Source organism: Arvicanthis niloticus, chromosome 2 (genome assembly GCF_011762505.2).
Source record: "Arvicanthis niloticus isolate mArvNil1 chromosome 2, mArvNil1.pat.X, whole genome shotgun sequence".
In the NCBI taxonomy this organism is placed as follows: Eukaryota; Metazoa; Chordata; class Mammalia; order Rodentia; family Muridae; genus Arvicanthis; species Arvicanthis niloticus.
Genome location: NC_047659.1, coordinates 119,865,869 through 119,885,870, shown reverse-complemented (window position 1 = coordinate 119,885,870; position 20,002 = coordinate 119,865,869). Strand labels below are relative to the sequence as shown.

Genomic DNA, 20,002 nt, shown 5'->3' with positions numbered 1-20,002 from the left:
TTTTTGTTATCCAAATGAATTTGAGAATTGTTCTTTCTCTGTGAAGAATTGAGTTAGAATTTTGATGGGGATTACATTAAATCTGTAGATTGCTCTTGGCAAAATGGCCATTTTTACTATATTAATCCTGCCAATCCATGAGTATGGGAGATCTTTTCATCTTCTGAGATTTTCTTTGATTTCTTTCTTCAGGTACTTGAAGTTCTTGTCATACAGATCTGTAGCTTGCCTGGTTAGATTCACACCGAGGTATTTTATATTATTTGTGACTATTGTGAAGGGTGTCATTTCCCTAATTTTATTTTCAGTCTGCTTATCCTGTAAGGAGAGGAAGGCTACTGATTTGTTTGAGTTGATTTTATATCCAGCCACTTTGCTGAAGTTGTTTTATCAGGGTTAAGAGTTCTCTGGTTGAAGTTTTGGGGTCACTTAAGTAAACTATCATATCATATTCAAATAGTGATATTTTGACTTTTTTCTTTCCAATTTTTATGTCTTTGAACTCCTTTTATTGTCTGATTTCTCTGGCTAGGGCTTCAGTAATATTTGGAATAGATAGGGAGAGAGTGGGCAACCTTGTCTACTCCCTGATTTTAGTGGTGTTGCTGCAAGTTTCTCTCCATTTAGTTTGATGTTGGCTACTGGTTTACTATGTTTAGGTATGGGCTTTGAATCCCTGTACTTTCCAAGACTTTTACTATGAAGGGGTGTTGAATTTTTTCAAGTGCTTTGTCAGCATCTAGTAAGATGATCATGTGGTGTTTTTCTTTGAGATTGTTTATATAGTGAATTATGTTGATGGATTTCCATATATTGAACCATCCCTGCATTCCTGGGATAAAGCCTACTTGATCATGGTGGATGATCATTTTGATGTGTTCTTGGATTCAGTTTTCAAGAATTTTATTGAGTATTTTTGCATCAATATTCATAAGGGAGTTTAGTATGAAGTTCTCTTTCATTGTTGGGTTTGTGTGTGGTTTAGCTATGAGCATAATTGTGGCTTCATGAAACAAATTGGATTCCTTTTGTTTCTATTTCGTGGACTAGTTTAAGGAGAATTGGTATTAGTTCTTCTTGGAAGGTTTGATAGAATTCTGTACTAAAACTATCTGGTCCTGGACTTTTTTTGGTAGGGAGAGTTCTAATTACTGCTGTTATTTCTTTAGTGGTTATAGGACTATACTGATGGTTTATCTGATCCTGATTTAACTTTTGGTACCTGGCATCTGTTTAGGAACAGAGCCCAGGTGTAATTTTCTTGCAATCATATTTTAAACATATCAATTTGGTCTTACAAAGCCCATATCCTCAGCAAATACAGTAGAGCACACACCTATTCCCAGTTCTCCTACAGTGATATGCAGGTTGGGCAGACAGAAGTACCTGGGCACTCAGGGATATCAATCCTGTTATATATAATAGGGAACAACAACACTTAAGCCTTAAATATTTTAGGGGGTGAAGAATGAAATTGCGGTGCACTTACAGAGAAGAGGACCATGTTTTGTTTGGTTTTCTATTAAAGAACATAACCAAAGAACATAACAAATAACATAGAACATAACCAAAAGCAAGATGAGGAAGACAGGGTGTACCAGGCTTTTACATTTAGCTCACAGTGAATCATTGGGGGAAGAAAAATCTGAAAATGAAGCAGAATAGAAATCTTGGAGCCAATATAGAAAGCAGAATCCATGGAAGAATTTTGCCTTCTGGCTTTTTCTCTGAACTTATAATCCTCCCTCTTTCTCAGGACTGCCTGACTGAAGGTGGAACTGAACAGAGCCCACATCAATCATTATCAAGAAATTTCCCTATGTACTTGCCTAAGGTCCAATCTGATTTATGCATTTTCTGATGTATGGTTTCCCTTCGCAGACAACTATCCGGTTTGCCATTTTATTAAAATAAATGTAGCCACACAACTCAACAAAACTGGCAAATATGTCCTTATTAATGCTTAAGCTTTCCTTTTGACACTGTCCCCAAGATTTAATGTTATTATCAAAATGCAACACAGATAAACTTTTAAAAGTTCTTATTCTTTCAAAACATCCAACACTAAAGATCCAGTGTTTCTTTTTTCTTAAAACTTTTTTGCTTTTATTTGGAATTTTTTAAATTTCCATTTCAAACGTTATCTACTTTTCACTTTCCCCTCCGGAAACACTCTATACCATCACCCTCCCCATGCTTCTGTGAGGGTGCTACCACAGCCACCCAACAACTCCAGCTCCCTGCCCTGGCATTCCCCTACACTGAGCCATCGAGCCTTCATGGGACCAAGGGCCTCTTCTCCCATTGATTTTTGACAAGGCAGCTAGAGCCATGGGTTGCTCCATGTGTATTCTTTGGTTGGTGGTTTAGTCCTTGGGAGCTCCGGGGAATCTGGTTGGTTGAAATTGTTGTTCGTCCTATGGGGTTGCAAAACCCCGTCAGCTCCTTCAATCCTTTACTAACTCCTCCACTGGGGATCCTGTGCCCAGTCCATTGATTGGCTGCAAGCATCTGCCTTTGTATTTGTGAGGCTCTGGCAGAGCCTCTCAAAAGAAAGCTATATCAGGCTCCTGTCAGCATGCACTTCTTGGCATCCACAATAGTGTCTGGTTTTGGTGACTGTACATGAGATGGATCCCTAGGTGGGCAGTCTCTGGACGGCCTTTCCTTCAGTCTCTGCTTCACACTTTGTCTCTGTATTTCCTTCTGTGAGTATTTAGTTTCCCTTTCTTAAAAGGACTGAAGCATCCACATTTTGGTCTTCCTTTATTTTATGGAGACTTTCCCTAATATATCGATTTTCTGAACTGTGGGCTCCAGAAGAATCAAAACCAAGTTATACCTCCTTTTCTTGCACAGTTCCAAAGGGAAGTCAAAAAGAAAAATTCCAGTATTATAAGGAGCTTAGTGTCCAGCATTGGAACTCAAATCTCCTTTCCCAAAGGTGATTGTGCAGTTCTACTTCTCTGGTTTTACCTCCACATCACACACACAGAGATTATGGCATAGGCTGAGGTCCATTTATTCCATACATTCTACTGGTCTAAATGGCCGTCCCAAAGTCTGAGAATCACTGACTTGTCTGGATTCCTCTGCAACTGAAGTTACACTTCCAGCAATAACTTTCTCTATTTCCTTTACATAATGCAACCCTGCCACATGGTTCCAAGCCTCACCATATTTCTGTTGGACCTTTATTCTGAAGTTTCTTCTGTAATTGAGGAGGTACCATCACCAATGGCCTTTCTTCAGTGACTCCAGCACCTCTACACAGTGCCATGTCCAAGGTGTTCTCTATGACATTTCCAGCCCCACAATTTCTATGATGCCAAAATAATAACCCCTAGAAGACCATTGCATGTTATATGATTCTACTGTGGGTATAAAGTATATCCTTTGAATTTTATGGAACACAACTTCTTTTTAATTACCCTCAGGAAATATTTTAAGAAGTTTGTTAGCAGGAATGATTTTTATCACATTTGATTTCTTATAGCGTATGATTAGTTGATCTGATAAAACAAATATTTCACTTCAATGGTACTTTTCTATTGTTAATCATTAATGATTTGCCTTCTCCAGATGACCAGAAACCACAGATTATTAATACAAAGACATCACACACATTGTCCTGACAGGGGTAGTTTTAGATTCATTAGCCATTTTCTCCATCCTGGGCACTTTTCTCAGCATTTGATTTAAAGTTGCTACAATAACTTATTAAGATCTTAACCCTATATGGCTATTATAATCAGAAGTTGAAAAGATGTTCACCATCATCACGTAAGCAACACGTGACATATGTCCTGGACATACCTCCATGATCTAGGAACAGGTAAAGGAAGGCTGAGATGATAGTCAGAGACTGGGCAATGGGCATTTCTCAGAAACTGATCCAGATAAAAGACAGTGACCCATCATATCAGATGGATAGCTTTCAGCAATGCCAGAGTTCAACAACTCCACAGGTGATCCCTATTCCGCGCCCCTTCCGAGTCCCCTTCGCCCTCGAAAGAGACACGTGAGGCAGTGTTCGGGTAGTTACTACAGTGAGGCTTTATTCTTGTATCAGCAGAAGCGGAAGACCCCAAGCCCGGGAAAGGCACTGCTATATGTACCCTAGAGTGGTGTGTTAACTTCTGATTGGCTGTTCACTCATCACCCCATATTACGCCCCGGGATGGGCAGTGGCTTGTTGCGCTTTTGCCTTTTGCACCTGCGCAGTTAGTTGTTTACTTGTGGGAGCACAGGATGCCCACGCCATCTTGTAATGGTGAATGTTGTCACACTCACCGCAGCTCCTAACAGATCCCTGGATGAAGTCTGTCAGCCAGGTGAAAATGTGCTAAGATGAATGTAGACTAGATACAGAAATTAAAATTATCTAGTAATTGAGGAAAGTAAGAAATCCTAAGACCAAGGGGGGAAAATCCCATTTTCAAGAACAAGCAGGTATACTTATCTAGAGTCCATTTGATCTGTGATAGGGAGATGGAAGTCTTATGTCTCTTGATTTACTGAAGCTTATGTGAACTTTACTTTGCAAAAGGATGATATACGTTTTTACCATTGTATTGGAATCCATATTTTAGAAAAAGTAGTTAACAGGTGTTTGCTATAAACAGGGGTAGGCTCTTGCCTTTAAGATCTAGTAAAAGTGCTGGGCAGTGGTGGCGCATGCCTTTAATCCCAGCACTTGAGAGGCAGAAGCAGGCGGATTTCTGAGTTCGAGGCCAGCCTGGTCTACAGAGTGAGTTCCAGGACAGCCAAGGCTACACAGAGAAAACCTTGTCTTGAAAACCAAAAAAAAAAAAAAAAAAAAAAAAACCCAAACAAACAAACAAAAAAAAGAATTGCCTTTTTCTTATCAGCTTCAATTTCATCATAAAATGAAACTAAGTTCAAATTCCCAGGCCCTAGAGTACATGGAGACTTCCAATAGTGCACCGCCTTCAATTATGTATCTTTTGTTTATAAAAAACATAACGATTGTCCCTAACAATTTCTCTTTAAATTCATCTTTTATTCACCAAAACATGCCTGTTCCTAACCATAAAAACAAATGAATATAATTGATAAGATTATAACACCCATATTCTGAAACAGTTGACATAGTAAATTACAAGAGGAAAGGCCTTATCTCTAAATCCTGATTGGTGGGAAAATGTAGCTGTAACTTGGTACAGACATTTCTGGTTTTCAAACATAAAAGCTCTACAGCAGTCTGGGTCAGTGTGGGCAGGTGAGTGTGGGGATTGTCGAAGTTACCACAGTTCAGCTTTCAAGTATGTTCTCTGGCTCTAATCCATCAGCAGCAGCTTCATTACAGTCAACTGTAGACAATTACATTCCATGAGTTTGCATTGTGTTGGATCTCAGAGGACCTCATAATACAGGGGACAATGGCCTTGTCGGGCATATGTGGGAGAGGAGATCCTTGGTCCCATGAAGGCTGAACACCAAGTGGGGGAGAATTTGAGGGTGGGAAGGTGGAAGGAGGGTTGGTTGGGGCACCTCCTCATAGAAGCAGGAGGAGGGGGGATGGGATCAGGGGTTCCTGGGTGGTGGGGGAATGGGGTAAGGGGGTAAAATCTGAAATGTAAATATAATTTCCAATAAAAAATGTTAAAAAAAAAACCTGTACCAATGTAAGGAACTATAACTTTAATTTTGTATAAAATATAAACATTTCTATCAATCCAAAAATAACCAATAAATTCTAGTCAATTACATTAAATGAGTTTGAGTTGTCTTGGATCTCAGAGGACCCCATAATACAAAGGCTTACATTCATAGACTTTCTCTACAGTATGACTACTTTCATGATGAAGTCTGTAGAAATGTGCAAAATCTTCTCCATATTGAATACATTCATAGGATCTCTCTATCTCTCATGAAGAGTTATGAAGAGTTCTTCATAACTCTTATGAAGTTCTCTTATGAAGAGTTCTGAAATCTGAAAAGTCTTTCCCATACTAAATACATTCAAAGTTTCTCTCCAGTATGGATTCTTCCATGATGATGAAGACTACAGATATGTGCAAAAGCTTCATTGCTTGCATTCATTTCTCTCCAGTAGATGTTCTTTCATGTATTCAAAGATGACCATGATATGCAAGGACTTTACCACATTGGTTACATTCAAATGGTTTCTCTCCAGAATGTGTTGTTTTATATATTTGGGCACTACATGGATTTGTAAAGGCTTTAACACACTGATTATATACAAAGGGTTTCTCTTCTATATGTGAGATGTCTTCCTTTATACCACAGGAGACCAGTTACACATGAAAAGGCTTTATCACACTGATTACATTCGTAGGGTTTCTATCAGTATGTCTTCTACTATGCACTTGGAGATTACTGGAAGTTGCAAAGGCTTTGCCACAGTGCTTACATTCATAAGGTTTCTCTCCAGTGTGCACTCTTTTATGTTGTAGGAGATGACTGTTTCTTGAATAAGCTTTACCACATTGGTTACATTCAAAGGGTTTCTCTCCAGTATGTGTTCTTTTATGCATATGAAGATGACTGTAAGATATAAAGGCTTTTTCACATTCATTACATCCATAGGGTCTCTCTCCAGTATGTGTTCTTTGATGATACAGGAGACTACACTGACGTGGAAAAGCTTTATCACATTGATTACATTCATAGGGTTTCTCTCCTGTATGTGCTCTTGTATGTACTCGGAGATTGCTTGGACATGCAAAGCCTTTACCACATTGATTACATTCATAAGGTTTCTCTCCTATATGAATTCTTTCATGCCTTTGAAGAGAACTGTTTTGTGCAAAAGTTTTACCACATTGGTTACACTTAAAGTGTTTCTCACCAGTATGTATTCTTTTATGTCTTAGGAGATGACTATTTTTTGCAAAGTCTTTACCACATTGGTTACACTTATAGGATTTCTCAACAGTATGTACTCTTTTATGTCTTAGGAGATAATATTTTTTTGCAAAGGCTTTACCACACTGGTTATATTCAAAGAGTTTCTCTCCAGTATGTGTTCTTTTATGCCTATGAAGATGACCATAAGCTATAAATGCTTTACCACATTCATTACATTCATAGGGTCTCTCTCTAGTATGTGTTCTTTGATGATACAGGAGACTACACTGACGTGGAAAAGCTTTATCACATTGATTACATTCATAGGGTTTCTCTCCTGTATGTGTTCTTGTATGTATTCGGAGACTACTTTGATATACAAATCTTTTACTACATTGATTACATTCATAAGGTTTCTCTCCTGTATGAATTCCTTTATGCATCTGAAGAGAACTGTGACTTGCAAAGTCTTTACCACATTGGTTACACTTGTAGGGTTTCACTCCAGTGTGTACTCTTTTGTGTCTTAGGAGATGACTGTTTTTTGCAAAGGCTTTACCACATTGGTTACATTCAAAGGGTTTCTCTCCAGTAAGTGTTCTTTTATGAGTATGAAGATAACTGTGACGTACAAAGGCTTTCCCACATTGAATAAACTGAGAGGGCTGCTCTTCAGGATGGCTGCTTTCATGCCTGCAAAGACAATTGGCACATGTGAAAGCTTTCTCACATCATTACACTGATGAAACTTTCCATTTGTATGAATAAGTTTTATAATTTGGTCTAATTATAAAAAACAACCTGATTTTAATGAATTATCACTTTGTTTACATTCACGGAGTTCCCCTTCATTATGGGGTGTTTTATATCTTTGAAGATACCTGGACTAAGAAGAGCATTGATTACATGACTCACATTTACAGCATCCTCTTTACTATACGAGGTTTTTCACAGATCTAAATACAACAGGACGAAATAAGAGCTTCGCCACTCAGATTGCACACAAAAAATTTGCTCTTGTGACAATAATACTATATATGCTATGTGAACCAAGGCAAATAGAAGAATATCCACATCCCTCATACTCAGAGAGATAGTCCGCAGTATGAGTTTGTAGATGTCCCCAATACAGTTGGAAAGCTAATCATTTGTAAACTTGCAGCACATTTAGAGAGTCTACTCAAAGTGGGGAGTACTATGTATCTTCTAATTGTACTGGAAGATAGAGCGGTTTGTTGCTTCTTTCAATATACTTATATATTCTCATAGTTTACATCCATTGTAACATATGACATCCCTATTTAAAGAAGAATAACAAGTAAAAGGGTTCCAATTGCATTCACACAGTTCAACTTTTTTTCCTCATACAGTTGTATTAAGGTTCTCCACAACAGCATTTTTGAATCTCATAAACTACCCATCTTACTAAGCTTAGCAATGATATTACAAGGGTATCACTGACACCAACTTTAGTATGGACAATTTGCTTATTAGAAGGTTTAGAACATGTACTTCTCACCTTCATTACATTCAATATGTATACCTTGCAACATCTAAGTGGCAGGAGATTAAACACACTGGCAGTTCTCCAGCATAACTCTATTGGGCTATGATTTAAGTGGTAAGGTCTATTAATGCATTGTTTCTTTGTTTTTGTACTTAGAGGAATGGCTTGAAAACACAAAATAGATACCTGCCATTGACATACATGGTTTATCATAAATTAATTATCATCTAGAATTTAAAGCAGTGCTTTTTTTACCCTGTTGTTTTTCTTTAAAACATGCAGGACATACTAACATTTCTTAAAAGGCATATTCTTATCAGTTTGCACATGCAAATTACCTTCCACATCTTCTAGAACTTTGAAAATGTTCTTCAGTATTATGGTCTTCCCAAAAGTAGCCTATAATATAGTACCAGAGACCACGTGTTATACTATTGGAAATTAGGCAAAATTTAAGTTACTAACTTCAGTGAACTTTACAACCATGCCTGATTTATTCACCTCATTCTCAACTGAAATTAGAAAAACAAATAACAATAACAAAGAAACATTTGTCACTACATTTTAAAAAGTGAAAGAAAATTCACTGTATTACCTATAGCAGCGAGATTCCTATAGGTCTCCAGCATCACATCTTTGTAGAGGCTCTTCTGAGAAGGATCCAGCAAAGCCCACTCTTCCTGAGTGAAGTTCACATGCACATCATCATAGGTCACTCTACCCTAAAATATCCAGTACATGTGTACAGAAGGAAACATTACTGAGAACACTGAAAATGTATACTTCAGTAAGATTACAACCATGTAATTCTGGTAATTCCTGCACTTAATTCCTGACACAAATGCTCTAATGTAATCAAGGCATTTTAGAAGGAACGGAATAATTAATCAGCTTCACCTCTGTCATTTCTGCACCTCTTGAGTAGGATAAAGCCTAGTAAGAGAAATGGTAATTAATAGACATGAAGACAGACAAGTGCACAGTTCAACAGTACTGAGCACACGTTACATAAATTGTATTAATAATTACTAACTAAGCACATGATGAGCATGCTGGGTGTATTACTCCTGCCCTTAATCCCAGCAGTCAGCATGTGTACCCAGGTGTATCTCATTGAATGGTATGGTAAGTCTATGTCATGAGTTACAGGACATCAACAGGAACATATTAAGATGCTAACTCCCATGTAAAAATCAATCAATCCAAGAAACAAGAGATAGAAAGAACTCAGAGGTATTCACTAAAGTTCCTACAAAGAATTATTTATTTACTGCAGGTCTTTATTCACTTCCCAAAATCCTCAAGTGACCCAGTTTCAGCAGGAAAATTAATAAAATCTTAATAAAAGGTATGCATGTTTAAACCTTTACAAATGAACAGATGAAAACATTAGCTATGTAACTCTTGATCATGAGTTACCAGCATAGGGAGGGACAGGTGGCTCACCAAAGGTGTTCCCTATTTAGCAAATAACTGGAGTAAATTGCCAATATTTACATGAAGGCCCACAAGTGTCCACTGAACTAAGTTCAGGAGTTCTGAGACCATCTTCTACCTACTGTGACCATCAGGTACACAAGATAAACATATTCATGCATACAGGAAAATACTCATATTCATTCAAAAATTCGAAATAAATTACACATGTAGTAAGTAATAATGCCACATACCTGCAGTACAATAGAACATCCATGTAGCCGGGCGGTGGTGGCTCACGCCTTTAATCCCAGCACTTGGGAGGCAGAGGCAGGCGGATTTCTGAGTTTGAGGCCAGCCTGGTCTACAGAGTGAGTTCCAGGACAGCCAGGGCTACACAGAGAAACCCTATCTCGAAAAATCCAAAAAAAAAAAAAAAAGAACATCCATGTAGTCTTAATAAAATGAATTCCTGACATCCTGAGAAATATACTGTCTGTCGTTTTAAAATTCAAGTGTGCCTTAAGTTCAACACATCAGCATAGGCATGCATATACAAAACTTACATTCCAAGCCCAAGCCCATCAGATAATAATAATAATAATAATAATAATAATAATAATAATAATAATAATACTACAGGCATTTTGGCCCGCAGCTAATCTGAACACTCTGGAGATTAAGGCAGGTGGATCAGTAAACTCAAGTGCTGCCTGGTCTGCAAACCTACTTTCAGGACAGCCACAGCCACACAGGAATATATTGTCTTCAACATCAAAAACAAAAACAACAAAACAAAAAAAATATAAAAATCTCAGTGAAATACCATAGCACTGAATAACAATCCCTTCTACTGTATCTTACATGACTTAGGGATAGAGTCTGTAATGATGAGGATATGACAGCAGAAGAAAGAAGCTGACTGATGAGTTTCAACCACAACACAGTAGACATAAAGAACAGGACGTGGGTTGAGTATATTGAGTATATCATGACTCTGGTCACTATAGATTCATGGTGATCCTCTCATGATAATATATTTCTCTAAATTCAATATTAAATGGTTACAACAGCCCCTGCACTGTTCAAACTCCAAACATACCTTTGACACTCAAAACAATCTTGTGACTGCCACATCTTGTAAAATCAGAAAACAAATTCTATCTTTCAAATATACAAGGGCACAAACAACCCTTTCCATTCCAATATGGAGGAATGTGTACATTGGACCAAGGCAAGAAACCCAACAATGGAAACACTAAATCCTGTAGCTCTGACTCAGCCACAAGAGGCTTCAGGTTCAATGTGCTCTATCCCTGCAACTTCTCATACAGCTCAGTTTCGGTACTTCCATTCCCTATATGCATCTCTCCATGGCAGATTCTTAGAGCTTAGGTGTCAACATCTTGTGGTCTCAAATGTAGCTAGGCATCATAGTCACAGTTTCATGAAATGAATGCTCACAGTATCCTCACTGGGGCTGGGACTCTGCCAAACACAGAAGGCTAGAATAGTGCTGAACTGAAACCAGAAAGGAAGAATCCATGACCATAATTTCACAAATTCCTTGTTTCCAAAGACAAAACAATATGGTTGAGCCTGTAAAATTTGACTTATACATTGAGATGGAACCTGCCACACATGTACCATAGTTGTAGCAGGTTTTATATGGAGTTCCTTCCTGGACTAGGTATCACTTTGCCTACTCCTTCTATTAATTGAAGGCTTAGCAGAAGGGATTATTACTCCTAGGGCACCTTCCTAGGCTTCCAATCCAAAGCAATGTCATTCATGTCACTGGTGATGATTTGCCTGAAAATTCTTGCCTCTGTTAAAACACTGACAGCATCTGAAACTACCTAGCGTGTTTTTTCTCTACACACACTTTGCATTTCTTTCTACCCCACTTGTGGCTTTTTTTTCCTACTGTAGTTCTGAATGAGTCAAGGTAAGAACCATACAAAAGCCTCAATATTCCAACTAAGAAATCAGTCCATTATCTTTTCATTCTGCCCTACTCAGTTCCTCAGGGCATGGGGAAAATAAGAAACATTTGTGGCCTAAATAGCAAACATGATCTCCAGCAAAGATTTTCATAGTGTCTGTTTCCCACTGAATTTCTATGACATCATCTTCCTCTGTCTGCATCAGTCCCAATACTCCAATCTTCCTAAGTCCTACAAGAACAGCCAACTAAGATATGTATACAGCTCTCTAAGGCTTTGACCATCTCAAACCTTATGTTTTCCATATAATGCTGAAAGAAAATATTCCCAGATTTTGTCAAGCATCAAAATCCCTTTGTGTGTACCATTTTTTGTTTTCACTTGCTACTCTTGTTGTACAGTTTTCTGGATGCTTCTATCAGATCACAATTCCTTATTTTGTGAGTTTAAGACAGAAATTAATGCTAGAAAAAAAAAGACAAAAAGCATGGATCAACATTGTTTCTTTGTTTATTCTTCTGCCTGGTCACTGTCTCACGTTCAGCTAGCTTATTTATCCAGCCCAGGCCCCCTTGCCAAGGGATGGTGTCACTCTCAATGGAAGTGTCTTCCTATATCAATCACCAATCAACACAATTTCTCAAAGATATTGCAACCAGCCATTACAATGGGGCGGGGGGCACACCATTAATTGGGTCTCCCTGGGATGACTGTATGCTCTAAAATGTTGAAAAATGAAGTGAATTAGGACAATAATGAATGAGAATGTTTTAATGTCCTAAAACAATGTGCTAATCATAGCAATTAAGTAGCAAACCCACAAATACTGATTATTACAACAATTGGAATAAAATAGATTTGGCAATGAGGAGAGGCAATTCATTAGTTCCAAGAAAAGAAAACGATTTCTCCACAGAAGATCCCCGAACCTTCAAAAACTCAAGGAACTCATAATATATTAAATTTTCAGAATTAAAAAATCAGTGAAAGGCTATTATTTTTAGATTATACTTAATAATATCACACAACATAGATGGCACCACTGTTTAAAGTACACAAAGAGAGACTTACAAATACAACACAGCCTTTTAAACAAGAAGTACACTACTACACTCAAACAGAAAATCAAAGAAATCACTGGACAACACTAACCTGTGGACTCTGGTACTCTCCTGTCCTAATAATAGAAAATAGATTGGTCAGCTATTGCTTAAATAATATGGATGTATCAACATCGGAAAAAATAATATTGGCTACTAAAAGCATCTTCTCCACTTATGATAAAGAAATGCATGTGTTTTCGGATCACTTAGAAATCACTTGTTTCCTGTGATTAATGACTGCATACAAATCAGCACCAATATGAGAAAATGCAAACTTTTAAAACCAAATGCAGGTAAGCAGACTTTTGAAAAACAGAGCATGCTTTGTACTATAAACCCAAACAGCTTGTCTTAAGCTAAGTGCTGCATCAGTCAGAAGCACTTCTGAAAGCATAACTATGGGACTGGATCTCTAGTACTAGGTAGGTAAGAGCCTCCCAACATGGGCTGGCTGTTAATATCTGAACTCAGGTTAAACCTGAAATAAATAGTTGTTGACTGACCTGCCCACCCACATAGAACTTTTCTTATAAAAAATAAGCAAACTGCCTTTCACAGATAAACAACAACAAAAACCTAAGTAAATATAGAAGCGAATTAATGAGCCCTGAGCATCTGACACCTCAGGTAAGGAACTAGGTAGGATGTCTCCAGACCATCCCCACATTCTGCTACCTGAGACCCAATAATCAAGGTTGCTCTGAGGACTGTAGCTTCCTCTCACATGTCCATGCCTCCTGTAAATACACAAAAGAGCATGTCCATCTTCCCTTCTCTTCCTGTGCCACTTCTGTGTCTGAGCCCTCAACTATGGGCAGAAACTCCCTGCTGAAAAACAGGCCATGACTGCCAGAAGACTAGGCATTCTGTCCAAAGACCTATCCTACTATCTGTTACTTCAGACCCAATTCTCATAGTTGCTAAAGCACTGCAACACAGTATCAGGGTAAACTTCCTGTTCCAGTTTCCATGGTCCCATAAATACCACAGATAATCCCCAAATACCCTTCTTTTCCTGCCCCATCTCTGTGTCCCAGGCCCTGCTGAGGAAGACACACCTTCTCAACCATGTGGTAAGCTTTACAGAAGACCACTTAGGCAGTCCAAAGATCTGCCACACTATCTGTTACCCTAGACGTAATATTCACAGTTTTCCATAGCACTGGACTAAAACACAAAAGGCAGCATCCCCTATCTTCTGTCAAGTGCCTGTGAAGATTACTAAGATCATCTTTTCCCTGAGTCTTTTTCCCACAACCTCCAAAATCAGCAAGCATTTCCCACTGAAACACACCCAAAAAACAGATCCAGAAATGAGGCAACACTCAGTTAACACACTTTCTGAAAATCCAGAAAACCAACAGAAACCCAGGATCAAACCTCCTCCCAAAAGAAGACAAACCTGGGAATCAGAACCTAAGCCTATAATGACACCAACCTAGATGTCTAGACACCAGCCTAGAAACATAATCATTGACAGCCAGGAAAATTGTCACCAAAAGAACAAAGCTATTTTCCCACTGCAAGTCTTGAATATTCCAACATAACTGAAGGCACAAGAAAAAGACCTTACCAGCAACTGTTTGAAGGTGTTAGAAGTCCTTAAAGGGAAAATGGATACATGCAGGCAAACACAATCAAACAACAGACAAGACTAAGAAATTCCAGGAATATAGCAAGAAAAACAGGCAAACATTTGACGAAAACCTAACTGTTCATGACATAGAAATGAAAATAGAAAATATAAAGAAAGCACAAAGCAGGGGTGCCCCGCCCCCACACCACGCCTTTGCATATTTCCATTCAGTCATCTGGCTCTCTGGGCTTCTTTCCTATCTTCACCCAATAACTGATCCTGAAACCATTTTCCCCTCTTCTCTGCCACCCTGATCCTTACCCCCATCCCTCTCTCTGCCTCCCATGATAAATTTGTTCCCCTTTCTATGTGGGATTGAAGCATCCTCATTTTGGCCTTCCTTCTTGTTAAACTTCATACTTTCTGTGAGTTGTATCATGAATATTCAGTATTATCCACTTATCAGTGAGTACATAACATGCATCTCCTTTGGGTCTGGGGCTCAGGATATTTTCTAATTCCATCCATTAGCCTGCAAAATTCATGATGTCCTTGGTTTTAATAGCTGAAAGTTCCAGAGATGTGGGGTGTGAGAGGCTTCCAGGACAAAACTGCAGAACAGTGGGGATAGGGAACCTGAAAAAATTACCTCCAGTACATAGACAGGGTCCCCAGTGTTGGGATGGGGGCATCCACTTATCTTCAAATTTTTTGACCCAGAAATGCAGGGACAAAATGGACCAGAGACTGAAGGAAAGGTTATTTAGTGGCCTGCCCAAATTGGGATCCCTCCCATGGGCAGGCACCAAACCCTGACACTATTACTGCTGCCATGTTGTCCTTACAGACAGGAGCCTATCTATTATGGCTGTCCTCTGAGAGGCTCTAGCAGCAGCTGACTGAGACAGACGCAGATACAGCCAACCATTGGACTGAGGTCAGGACCAAGATGGAAGAGTTTGAGGAAGGACTAGAGAAGCTGAAAGGGATGACAACCCCATAGGAAGAGCAATAGTATCAACTAACCTGGAAACCTAAGAGCTCCCAGAGACTAAGCCACCAACCAAAGAGCATACATGGGCTGGATGGTAGACTCAAACACATATGTACCAGAGGACTGTCTGGTCTGGTATCAGTGGGAGTAGATGTGTCCAACCTATAGAGACATGATGCCCCAGAGAAGAAGGATTACTAGGAGGGTGAGGTAGTTAGTGGTGGGTGGGTACGGAGGCTATATGCAAGTGAGGGAGCATTCTCTCAGAGGAAAAGGGTAGAGGGGGTGAGATGAAAAACTCTGGGAGGGGGAAACACTAAACAGGGCAACATTTAGAAGGTAAATAAATAAATAAAATAAATAAATAAATAAATATTTTTTTCTAAAAAAAATATGACACATCTCAACAATCTATTCAAGCATTATATGATGTCCCTCTTTATTTTGTTCTCACTTCTAAATACAGTACTGTTCAATTACATGAAATTACTCATCCAGGTGTAAAATTTATGGTTGTAGGTGAACGGGGGTGGGGGGTGTTGATGTTTACGTAGGGGAGCACTTTCTCAGAGGCAAAGGACTGGGATGGAATGAAGAACTCTAGGAGGGGGGACCAGGAAAGGGGCAACATTTGAAATGTAAATAAATAAAATAATTCAATAAGAAGAAGAACAATAAAAATAAAAAAGAAAGCACAAAGAGAATCCTGTAAAGCAAAATTTTAGGACAGCAAAAAGGAACTATGGTATCAAGGTTCATCCACAGTATAGAGATCGATGAGATAATCTCAGACACTGAAGGTACAATACAAGGAATGAATACACAGGACAAAGAAAATTTTAAATCTAAAAATTGCAAAAATTTCTAACAGGAAAGTTGACCCCAAGACTATATGTCATATGAGAAAACTCAGAAAGCTCAACAGTATTTTGAAGAAATAGTATACACATTGGAACAGTGCAACTTCTATACTTATAACAAAAATACAATAATCAATAATACATACAATATTTGTGAAAGAATGTGGGAAAGCAGAGAAAAAGCCAAAAATAGAAACCTAAATATTGTATGCAAGTTTTCATCAAAGTACCTAAGGAAACTAAACCAGGAAAAATTGAACTTGACCAATGTTACCTGTGACTATATGTATAAAGAAATTAAATGAAAACGGAATTCATGAATCCTATAACAATAACTCAAAGTGACCCCTAACCTTTTATATTTCTGTCTCCAGCGACTGCTCATCTGTCTTCCAAACTCTCCATGTTCTAGACCTCTCTCTGTAAATAGAGGTGGTCAGAACTGTAGGCTATGACTCTGCAGCCCCTCATGACCCCTTGTGATTTCAGGTAAAGCTAGTACCCCAGAATACAATATTGAAAAATAATAAATGAGTGCTCCCTGCCACACGGATTATGTCACAAGATGCACAATCTGCCTTACTCACTTACCCAACACTATGTACACCTTAGAAATTCTGCATCTTAGAAACTCCTTTTGTCCTCTGGAACTGAAATTCCATGAATCATGCCATTGAGAATGGAGGCAGTGGAAAGGTAAAAGGATTCTAATCAAACATTACTGAAGGATGATCCCTACCACCTCCTTCTACCTATTCCTAAACTATTTGTGCCACAAAACTGAATGTGGAAGGTTCAGAAATTCTAGAGACCAGACCTGCATTCTTCAATATGTCTTCCTACTACACACCCAAAGCAATGCTTGTGTGTACACACTGGATAATGACATTATAAACACCACAGATTTCCACAGCCAGTGCTCTATAGCGTCCCCCTTCCATTAGAATTCAGGCTCAGGAAGGGTCAGAGGCCAAGGGCCTCTGCTCAGATCACCACATGGACCAACAGAACAAGAGCCTGACCCACAGTCTATCTCAGTCTCACCACGTCATAGCCTGTGGTCTTCCTCACAACTTCCTGCAGCTGCATCTGAGGAGAATCCTGGAAAGAATTTGCAAGCTACCTTCCACTGGTGCTCCTGATAGTTAGAACTGCACAGACTCGCTCATTAGCTTAGAAAACTCAGCTGGTTCTCAGGATAGTTGCAGCTCCTCTCCTGGGAGAACAGAGAGCAAGTGCCTCGCACAGCTGAGGCCTTCCCAGATCTGCCTTTCCACTCTAGGTGCAGACAAAGCCCTGGTCTAGAGAATTTGTATTTCATAGAATGGTCCAGTCTCCCAGAGCACCTATTCTCCTTTTTCAAGGCACAAGGTCCTGTGTTTGCATATTCCTTTACACATGCACTGTCCAGTGTAGCCATGTCTGCTTCAGAGTTGGGAAGTCCTGCAGCCAAACTTCAGTCAAATCCAAACAGTAACATAGTTAAAAAGAAAACGTGACTAGGAATTTTATAGCAAGGAGTGGTTAATACAAAGTAAATGGGAAAAAAAAAGAAATAAAAAAGGAAAGGACATGACTGCTCCTAGGTATGCTGGAGTAGAAAGCTTCTTATACATGAAAGAGAGAATATAAGCAGAGGCAGAACATCTGGGAGAGTACAAATAGACAGGACCCTGAGCCATGTGGAGAGAGGAAGGAGGGAAGAAGCAAGATCCAGACAAAGAGACCAAAATGATTAGTGACAGATGAAAAAGACCAGGTAATCGAAATGGTTGGATTACATAAGAAGTGGCAGCTGGGAGAAGGGCAGCCCTGGGCTAGAGGGTGAGGTACGCCAGCCATACCATGTATCAGGTAGGGACTGAGGTCAGCTGAGAGAACCTGACAGCCAGGTTTGCTCTGATTTTCTACATACACTCCTTAACCATATGTCCCAAGGTTTCAGACCTAATAGTAGGAAGAAACATGAAAGAAATGATTTAATTCTACTCTATATATCTATATATTTGCTTTTATGAGACAGGGTTTTTTATGAGACAGGGTTTTTCTGTGTAGCCCTGGCTGTCCTGGAACTCACTTTGTAGAACAGGTTGGTCTCAAACTCAGAAATCAGCCTGCCTCTGCCTCTGCCTCCCAAGTGCTGGGATTATAGATGAGAGCCATCACTGCCCGTGGAGAAAAAATAAAGAAAAAAACTATTTTTAAAAGTTGAAACAGACTTTATTGTCCAATATTCTTTACAGTCTAAGCGTATGTACTAGAGCACAGCAAATGTTACTCATGTCTCTTCTGTCAAGTTGTGTGTTTTTAAAACAGGAAATTAAGATTCCTGTTAGGCACAACACATCAGTTTGTCTACATCTTGTGTTGCTTGAACTGGTGTAAATATAGAAATTTGGATTCTAGAAATAAGTTCATTTCCTCATCCAGATTCCTGATTGCCCTGCGCTGTAACTCCCCACCCAAACACACACACACACACACACACACACACACAAACACACACAGAGAGATGGCCAGTTTGGAATTTTACTGATTTTCTGAAATTGATTACCTGACTGCTCATTGCTATTTCCAACGACTGTCAAAGCAGCAAGGCCCTCACCGTCCTTCCTCCTGCTTTTCTGTGCTGAGATTACACCAGCTTCTTCAGAGAACTCACTTCTTACAATGGACCCTCTTTATTTCTATCCCTTCACCCCAATCCAGGGAGGTCGGGCAATACTCATTCACTGCTCTGTCTCTTCTCACTGACCAGTCAGAGTCCAGTCAACACCAAGCCTTAACGTTGGCTGTGACACTAAAATGCCACCTTGAGCACAGTATCAGGTGCCTGTTCTTTGCTATCATGATGGGCGGAGTTGCTGATTGTAAACCAGAGTTGACTACATCTTTACAGTTTGGAGACAAAAGTCTGGACATCTGGTAAACAAACACATGCAGACTATTTTCTAACAGGCCCAGTAAACATATTATGTACCTGTGGGGTGTTTTAGAGGCAGTCCTCTCTCTGCCACATTCTACTTGGTGTCACTTATTATCTCCTAAGTGAATCCTTTACATCATCAATTCTACTCTTCTACGCCACAGCTTAAGACTGGAGTGCTAGGCAACATCTGATCCCGGGTTTACAGCCTCCACAAAAATATCTCCAAATGGATCACCACCTACATGTTAAATGCTACCTGCAGAACTTACTGAAGACACTCGGGTTCTCAGGTTTGGCATCCTGCCGAGTATTTCACACAAGCCCCTGCCTCAAATGCTTAGTGAAGATGAAGCCCCCATAATAAACTTATTCAGAGGACAGCACCAGGTCGAAAGAGAGACTAGAACCACAAAGGACCTCACATGTGGCCACATCTGTCTGGCTGCTGCTTACCATCCACCACATGTGCACCCTTTGCAAAGCCGCTTGCTCCTCCCCTTTGTGGGAGAGGACCCTGAACTTACCATGTCTGGAGTTTTGAGGTTTCCTGAGCTCCCTCACAAGACCTAGCAGAGGCATTCAGTACATATCAAACAGGCACGTTCAGACCTGCTCAGATTCACACAGGAACTTCCAGGCTTGTTACAGGAAGAGCCTCCTTTTCTTCTGAGTGGCAGTCCTGCTGGAGGTTCTGATTGGCTAGTGATTCTTGAGTGACATGAGCACCACCCTTAAGGTTCTAGTGTATTGAAAAGAAACTACCTAAAGGTTCCTGTTTGGGACCAGTTCTTTTCCAAATCTGCAGGTTTGCATTTCAATAGCACTTGTGCCTGTCCT

At 39.5% G+C, this 20,002-nt stretch overlaps 1 protein-coding gene across 1 annotated transcript; it reads right to left on the bottom strand.

Moving 5' to 3' along the window:
- Positions 1–5,706: 5,706 nt before the first annotated feature.
- Positions 5,707–19,780, bottom strand: LOC117704301 (uncharacterized). Its single transcript, XM_076928294.1, has 5 exons — positions 19,690–19,780; positions 8,937–9,063; positions 8,680–8,740; positions 6,995–7,527; positions 5,707–6,910 (listed from the first exon to the last, which is right to left on the bottom strand). The coding sequence occupies exons 1-5, from the start codon at positions 19,690–19,692 to the stop codon at positions 6,282–6,284; spliced, it is 1,353 nt and encodes a 450-aa protein (XP_076784409.1). The 5' UTR covers positions 19,693–19,780; the 3' UTR covers positions 5,707–6,281.
- Between the last annotated feature and the right edge of the window lie 222 nt (positions 19,781–20,002).

Excerpts from the sequence above, each read along its gene's own strand:
- LOC117704301 (XM_076928294.1), bottom strand. Across the intron at positions 7,528-8,679 it reads AGTTCTAGAAGATGTGGAAG|GCATGAAAGCAGCCATCCTG; the intron begins GTAATTTGCATG and ends TTGTCTTTGCAG. Across the intron at positions 6,911-6,994 it reads AACACATACTGGAGAGAAAC|CCTATAAGTGTAACCAATGT; the intron begins TCTTTGAATATA and ends CTGTTGAGAAAT.